Genomic DNA, 7731 nt, shown 5'->3' on the forward strand with positions numbered 1-7731 from the left:
AAAATAATAATAAAGTTAACGAATTATAAACTTTTTTTTCTCTCTCCCATTCCCCCGTCACCCTTCCCTGTCAGTCGTCAGCCCATGGTTGGACGATAAATTTCTATGTCGGTTGTGGTTTCCCCTTCTGGTCCTTATGGATTGTTAGAATTTCGTCTATAATATCGTCTATCTAGTTTATAATTGAATTTAGTCCCTATAGTGGGGATTTTAATCAAACTATAGAGATTATTTATATGGTTTTATCAAATTAGACCAGATTATAAGACTCCGTTGGGTAACCATTTCATTTTTTTATTTTTGATTTTTAAAATATTTTCTCCCAATTTCTTACCACAATTTGTATATTTAAAAACAAAAGTAAATTCTTTTTAGTTTTTAATTTTTAGCTTGATTTTTTAAATAATAAATTATGAGTGGATAACAAATAAAAAATTTAGAGATAAAATTAACCGTCTATAAATTTAATAAAAAAACTAAAAAAGCCAAACTATTACCGAACTGGATCTAAAAAAATTAGTTTTGATAGAAAGTGAATTTGTAATTTAACCAAATTTATCTCTCTATATATGTAAACTACACCTTTAAAAGTGCCATCACTGCAAAGGTTGTCCTCGAAAAAACTAGAAAATAGAAAACTTCCATACTACCCTTCGCCGGCGTGAAATCGGAGGAGTATTGCAGAGGCTTGAAGGTTCTTGACTGTCGAAAATGGCGAATCTCCCCCAATCGCTCTCCATGAATGCTGCGTTTGGAGGTCCCGGTCCGTCTATCCCCGGTGCCTCCGGAGCTCCACCGAACAAGGAGCGAAAAATGGCTTCTTCGGAGCAGTTGGTGCTCGACCTCAGCAATCCGGATCTCCGGGAGAACGCTCTCCTTGAACTGTCGAAGGTGAGATTCCTTGATCTTTAAACGTTCAGCGGAGGAGGAGAGTGTTCGGGGTTTGGTATAGGCGTTGATGTTTTCTTTTTTCTTTTTCCCTTGTTTTCGTGTGATGGTGGTGATAATTAGGGATGGCAGCTGAAACGAATTGTGTTGGTGTTGGAGAATTTGTAGCTTTTGTTGGAACGTGGGGAATTTATAACTGGCTGCGGCTGAGAGAAATGTAGGCGAACGACTGTGTTTAAATTAAGTTCTTGTTGCTATGTAAATTAGTCGCAGCCAAATTAGGGATTGATGCGAGGTTTCACCTAGTTTTGATCCTTTCCCGTATCAGTGCTACTCTTATGCATTATTTTCTATGGAGTCGACTGAGATGTAGCGAAATGAAACTTAACCCAACCGGTTACAAGGAAGAAATAGAGACTCCGATTATTTGATTCCAAGCTACATCTTATTCTCTCTCTTTTGACTCTACTTCTTGCTGCAAGTTTTTTTGGTATCGAAGTACTAACAATGGTTGCATGGGAAATGAAAGTAAAAACTAAAAATTATGCCGTTCATCTTCTATTTTCTAGCTAAGAAAGAAGTACTGGCTGATCCTTTGTTAGTTTTTGCTAATGGTTTGGCCCATCATGTGGGATTATTTTTCTGTTATATGTGCAGTTGAACAAGTATAGCTGATGCTATAATTTGTTTCTCTTTTTATTTTCAGAAGAGGGAACTGTTTCAAGATTTGGCTCCATTGTTGTGGAACTCTTTTGGAACCATTGCTGCTTTATTGCAAGTATGCTGCTTTACTTGTCAAACTTTCGATGAATTATCTAATCATTGACATGATATGAAATCTTATGTTTTTATGTCATTGTCCATATTCCATTCCCTAATGTTGTTGTGTTATTTTTAATTATTCTTTTTGGCTCTAACAGGAGATTGTATCGATATATCCTGTTCTTTCACCCCCAAATCTAACCCCTGCACAGTCCAATAGAGTTTGCAATGCTCTTGCTCTTCTTCAGGTCACGCACTGTTAAACTTACCTTGTCACATAATGGGAATCAAATTATAGATGGCTTTGTGGTCACCAGTTAGTCATGGAATATTTAAATCTGAAACTACAACTTATGCTGTCTGTATGTTTTTTGCAGTGTGTAGCCTCTCATTCAGATACACGGATGTTGTTTCTTAATGGTAATGTTGTTCATCTTGTTTATATTCGAACACTTTTACTTAAGAATTCATACATCAGATACATCATCGCCGATCAACATACAAAATGAAGTGTCCTTGACGAAATCTTACACCAATTATTCTGTGAGGAGGGAGGGAGAAAGGGAGCAGGTCATGTTTCAAAAAGGTACTCCACCACATACTGATGGAGAAGGGACATCACAGAACTTTTGCATAAGCCACACTCACCACATATTGGTTGGAGGAAATCCTGATGAATTCTCCTTTTCAGGACCAAGGGATAGTATTTGTGGCAGGCTTGTTGTTTTGTGGTTTTTTTGGGGAGTGTGGCTTGAGTGGAATTGTGGGATTTAAGAGGGGTTGAGAGATATTTGGAGGAGATGTGAGAAGGAGTGAGGCTTAATGCATCTTTATAGCGTCTGATAATTGGATTTTTTTTGGTAATTATTAGCTTGGTTTCATTCTTTTTTATTCGAGACCTTTCCTGTCTCCTTTTTTGGTTTTTTATCTTTTAATGCTCTTGTATATTCTTTCGCGTGTCTCAATGAAAGCTTGATTTTTTACAAGAAAAAAAACTTCTGCATAAGCCATAATGGTGCTTCTCGGTTGAATATCTAGCAAAAGTATTGAATACGTGTACATATATGACTTGGGTGCTTATCTGTCAGCAGTCAAAGGATTTTTGTTATTCCATTAAGATGATTGCATTCTCATAATATTTCCTAGTATTCTAATTAGTATCATTTCCAAGAATTGACCAGCAACTGAATTTTATCCTTCGCAGCTCACATACCGTTGTATCTGTATCCTTTTCTTAACACCACTAGCAAGTCAAGGCCTTTTGAGTACTTGCGGCTTACTAGCTTAGGTGTCATTGGTGCATTGGTGAAGGTATTTCACTTTAAAGCATGAGCTTTCTCTTCTTTGTTCTTTCCTCTTTATGTGCACTCTGGAAGTTTTGATTTCACTTATACTTTGATACAACAGTATGGAAGTAGGATGTGGACTGAAAAATATGCCAGGCATTGTCAGAATGAAATGAAACTTCAATTGCATAAATTGTTGTAACTCTTGCTTTTAATACCTCATAAATCATAAGATCTAAACCTTACTTCTAAATATTAATTATGGTTCGTTATCAAGTGAAACATTTTTATTTAACTGAAGAAGCTATCAGATTAAGTAGCACCATGAGGGGTTTCGTAAATCATTTTCAATGCATTATCACATTGTTTGTACAACTTTATCCCATACTTTAGAAAAAGCTAGTTTATGTGACTGTTTCAATATGAGCACTGGCACCTTTGGTACTTTCTTGTAGGTTATTTTATGGTGGGTATTACTTCTAAGTTCTTTTTGTTTTGTTTTTCCCCTTCCAGATAGTATTTATCTGTCTTTGATTATTATAGATTTACTCTTTCTTATAGTTATTCTTGGTAGCTCTTGTTTTGGTGGTGGCCTTTGTTTTTGCATGACCTATTTCTCGGCTTCGTTACCCAGAAAAAAAAAAGGGGAAAAAATAGAGAGAAAACATGTGCACCAAGGTGAAGATAATGTGATTTGGCACCTAAGAACTGATTTGTATAAGGCTTTACCCTGATCTGCTTGAATAAACTACTTTGGTATATCAGGGAAAAGGACGATATGACATTAAACCTTTTTGGTCTGTAGTCATGATATTGGTTGGTGTTTCATTATCTGAATGAGAATTTGACATGGTAGTCTTCGTTAAGCCTGTGTACCTAAATATAAGATTATACTTCATACCTTCCCCTAATTAATCTCAGATACATACAGGCACTGGTAAGAGGTTGTATCCTTTTAATTTCATTGTTACTTGGGGTGTAGGCTCTGTTTCAATAAATCTTGTTGAGCTTTTAAAAAATATGAGTTCTGTTTTCCTTCTTGTTTGACCAGGTAGACGATACAGAAGTAATAAGTTTTCTTCTGTCAACTGAAATAATTCCTCTATGCCTGCGTACCATGGAAATGGGAAGTGAGTTGTCAAAAACAGTTGAGTTTCCTGATGCTACTTCTATTTCTCAACTTTTTTTGTTCTATTTGTTTCTAGAAATGCGAACAGGCTGCAATTTTATCTCATTTTCTACAATATTTAATTATCAAATTATCTATATTGTAGTCTCAATGGCACATTTTGGGAGTTTAAATCTATTTTGTAATTTTTGTGGCAAGTTTTGATTGTTATCTTAACGGGATAAATGAAGAAATGTCAATATTCTCCTCCATTTCTTTTCCCGTTTTTACCAAAATCAAGGGATGAGGACTAACTCTCAATTAATGGACTCTTTCTTGAACTCTGAAGTATTACAACTGATCCATTCCTTTTGAGAGGGTAGCAAGTACCAACTGTCTTCTCCATTTGTTGGTCCTCAATTTTTTGCTTTTTCCTTTTTCAAGACTTTTCTCTCAACCTTTCCGTGGATCATATGTATCAATGTAGCATTAAACAATATTATGATACCTCTCTCCGATCTCTAATTCTAATGTTATTTTAGTGAACAAAGTATTGGAAATATTATACTATGTGCCCATTAACATAAACTACAATGACCAACAATTTTGTGCTGTAGGTTGCAACATTTATCGTGCAGAAAATTTTGCTGGATGATGTGGGGTTGGATTATATTTGTACTACAGCTGAGCGATTTTTTGCTGTCGGTCGGGTTTTGGGGAATATGGTAGCAGCTCTTGCTGAACAGCCCTCCTCTCGGCTTTTAAAACACATAATTCGATGTTATCTTCGATTGTCCGATAACCCAAAGTGGGTAAACGCAAATTCGTATCTCATTTGAGGTAATTAGCCTTTACTGTTTCTTTAACCTTGTTCCATTCTTTAGGGCTTGTGACGCCTTGAGGAGCTGTCTTCCAGATATGTTGAGGGATGCTACTTTCAATAGTTGCCTTCGGGTAAGTACCTTTTCTAGATGGACTGCATTAGTATTTGTAGGACTTCTAACGAGAAGCAATGTTTACGAGGAGATATGCTGAGTTATAATTAGAAAAGAAAAAAGTCATTTAATCAGTGAAGCTTCCCTGTTAATTTCCATTATCATTCATGTCCAATGTTTAGACTACGTTTTGTCGCTCTGTTGGAATGGTAGAATGATCATGGCATTTATCTAAGTGGGGAAGTTTGGTATGGCATTTAACATTGGCAGGGGAAAAAAAGGTTTGAATTAATTAAAGTAGTTTTTTTTTTGTTTAGTTACTTGGTTAAAATAAATTCTTCTAAAATATTGTCGGATGTCCCGAAGGGACTAAATCCTTCTAAAATATTGAAAAGCATTTTCCAGTGAATTTAGAGAAAACACTCCATAGAATGAGGTGTAAGCCCTTTCAAAATTTCCATTGGTTGGTTACATAACTAAAAATATTTTTAAAAATTATATGAAACAAAAGGGTTTTGGAAAATTAGTGCTTCACTAAGGCCTCGTTTCTTAATCATTTGGTTTTTTGTTTTTGTTTTTTAAATTTAAGCCTATTTCATCCACATTTCTTACAATGATTTGCATCTTTAGTACAATGGTTGAATTCTTAGTCAAATTCCCAAAACAAAAATAACTTTTTGAAAGCTACTTTTTTTAGTTATCAATATTTGGTTTGGTTTTTTAAACCATTGGTAAAATGTAGTAGTATCCATAAACTTAATTTTCAAAAATAAAAACAAAATAGTTACCAAACGGGACTTAGAACACTATTTTCATAGTCATCCCAAATTCATGTTCAGTTGGAGCTCCTACTTGGTTCATTTCCTTATGAATATATATATTCAACCTCAGTTTGGTTCATTTCCATTTTTTTTAAAATTAAAATGTTGACAGGAGGATCCAACCACTAGGAGGTGGCTGCAACAGTTGCTACACAATGTAGGAATGAGTAGGGTTCCAACACTTCAGGCAGGGGCTGGATTTGATCACATGATGGTGAACTAAAGCCTGAAACGTATGTTTCAAATTTTTACAGTAATTGTCATATAGTTTCACACTTTGCAGCATTGCTATAACTTATTTATTTCTCTGCTGCATTTATTTGTAAGCCATTATGTGTTTTTGTAGTTGGGGATATTGTATCTGAAAAAAGAAAAATCATTTAACTTGCACAATGCCTTTAAGAGTAAAAGAATTATACATGTTCATAGTTGCCAATAGAACTGCTTTTAGCTGTGTACTTTTTAATAATCAAAATCTAAATTTCAAAAGCATATAACAGTCTTATCTACGAAATACGAAATATTTTGTTTCAAGTTAAGGAAAAAAATCTGTTAAGACATTCTATCGTGTATATTAGATAATATAGGATTTCATCTTAAAATCAATTGACAAGAGAGGAGTAGCATCTTATAAAGAGTGTAAGGTTTCTTGATTTTTCTATTGTGGAATCTTCAACGGTATGGTTTCTTGATTTTTCTAATGTGAAATCTTCAATGGTGTTCATCTATAAATTTATTTTAAGATAGTTATTATTAACATTCCTCTTTTTCAGTATTTTCTGTAAGAAGATCGGATAGTTAGAATGATAAAAGCACAAATAGAGAAGGGAAGATCAGATTTTTTACATTCTTTATGTGATTAGTTTCTAATATTTGATTGTTCTTTTTCTGGTCGAGCAAAATTTCACCAAGTTCCTGTGTTAGTTTCTGATTCAGCCAAGTTGTTTGTGTTTACCTTTGGGAGTTTTCTTTTATGATAGGTCTTAGCCATGAAACCTCTTTCATAGCAATTCGAGGGCGTGACTTACTGAACGATCTTGAGAACACTGGGCATTTATTGGCGTCTTTGTGGGTTCTTAGTAGCTCCTTCATTCTCTTACAATCCTTTGAACATTAATTTTCTCATATTCGCCTCAACATTAGTTCCCTCTCAAGAATCCGTTCTCGAAATTGTTGGGATCCTCTCTTACAATGCCAACCAAAGGAAAGGGAGAAAGGAATGGTGAGACATGATTGGAATTTTGGAGACAAGATTGAACCACGACCTTGAGGAATAGATGTCGTGACATTCATTTCTCTTGTTAGCTAGTACATTGTTAGTGTATACATGAGAGCATACATCGCTTTCGTTGGAAATATGTTTGTGGATTTTATATTTTTTTGTTTCGTTAGTTCACTTGGGTCAGATAGTGATCGGCATCGAAAGGGTGTTGTTAAACCCCACGGGTCGAATCAAATAATGTTCCTGTGTCTTACTCTAAAACTAAATAGTAAAGTGAAAGTATGGAGTTGAACCCACAGGGAGCCATAATGATTTCTTAATTCGAAAGCTTATAGTATAGTATACGGGGGGTCGTTTGGAATTGTTGCAATTGAAAATAAATTTGCATGCAAATTAAATGAGAATAAGAGAGAGATTTTGTAAAATTCAATAGTGAAAACATCTAGCTCAAGCTTGATATCATATTTTCCCAATTAGATTAATTACTTATCGAACTCTAGATCAAACATGCTTTGTTTAAACTTAATCAAATTAATTAGAATCCTAATTAACCGTCCTAGTTACTTAATTAATCAAAATGCATAGAAAACGAATCCGTTCTAAACAAATTGACCAATCATATTAAGCTTTTTACGGAAATTGCTTGGATGAACGAATTAATTTTCACTTTCTAATTAACCCATATATGAATTCTACCTTAAGACTGATT

At 34.6% G+C, this 7731-nt stretch overlaps 1 protein-coding gene across 4 annotated transcripts; it reads left to right on the forward strand.

Annotated features, from left to right (window-relative positions):
* The first annotated feature begins 498 nt into the window (after positions 1–498).
* On the forward strand, positions 499–7318 carry LOC120086069 (Cell differentiation, Rcd1-like protein). Of its 4 annotated transcripts, XM_039042498.2 has the most exons (10): positions 547–891; positions 1595–1666; positions 1809–1898; positions 2028–2070; positions 2855–2961; positions 3988–4083; positions 4662–4852; positions 4929–4998; positions 5913–6033; positions 6781–7318. In XM_039042498.2, exons 1-9 carry the CDS (start codon positions 712–714, stop codon positions 6021–6023), a joined length of 960 nt encoding a protein of 319 aa, XP_038898426.1. In that variant the 5' UTR covers positions 547–711; the 3' UTR covers positions 6024–6033; positions 6781–7318. The 4 variants fall into 4 exon arrangements, with proteins under 4 accessions (XP_038898425.1, XP_038898426.1, XP_090173429.1 ...); XM_039042497.2 differs by lacking the exon at positions 6781–7318 and having other exon boundaries at positions 499–891; positions 5913–6289; XM_090317303.1 differs by lacking the exon at positions 1809–1898 and having other exon boundaries at positions 587–891.
* Positions 7319–7731: the final 413 nt, after the last annotated feature.

Source organism: Benincasa hispida, chromosome 9, assembly GCF_027475165.1.
Source record: "Benincasa hispida cultivar pf3 chromosome 9, pf3_genome.v1.1, whole genome shotgun sequence".
Taxonomy (NCBI): domain Eukaryota; kingdom Viridiplantae; phylum Streptophyta; class Magnoliopsida; order Cucurbitales; family Cucurbitaceae; genus Benincasa; species Benincasa hispida.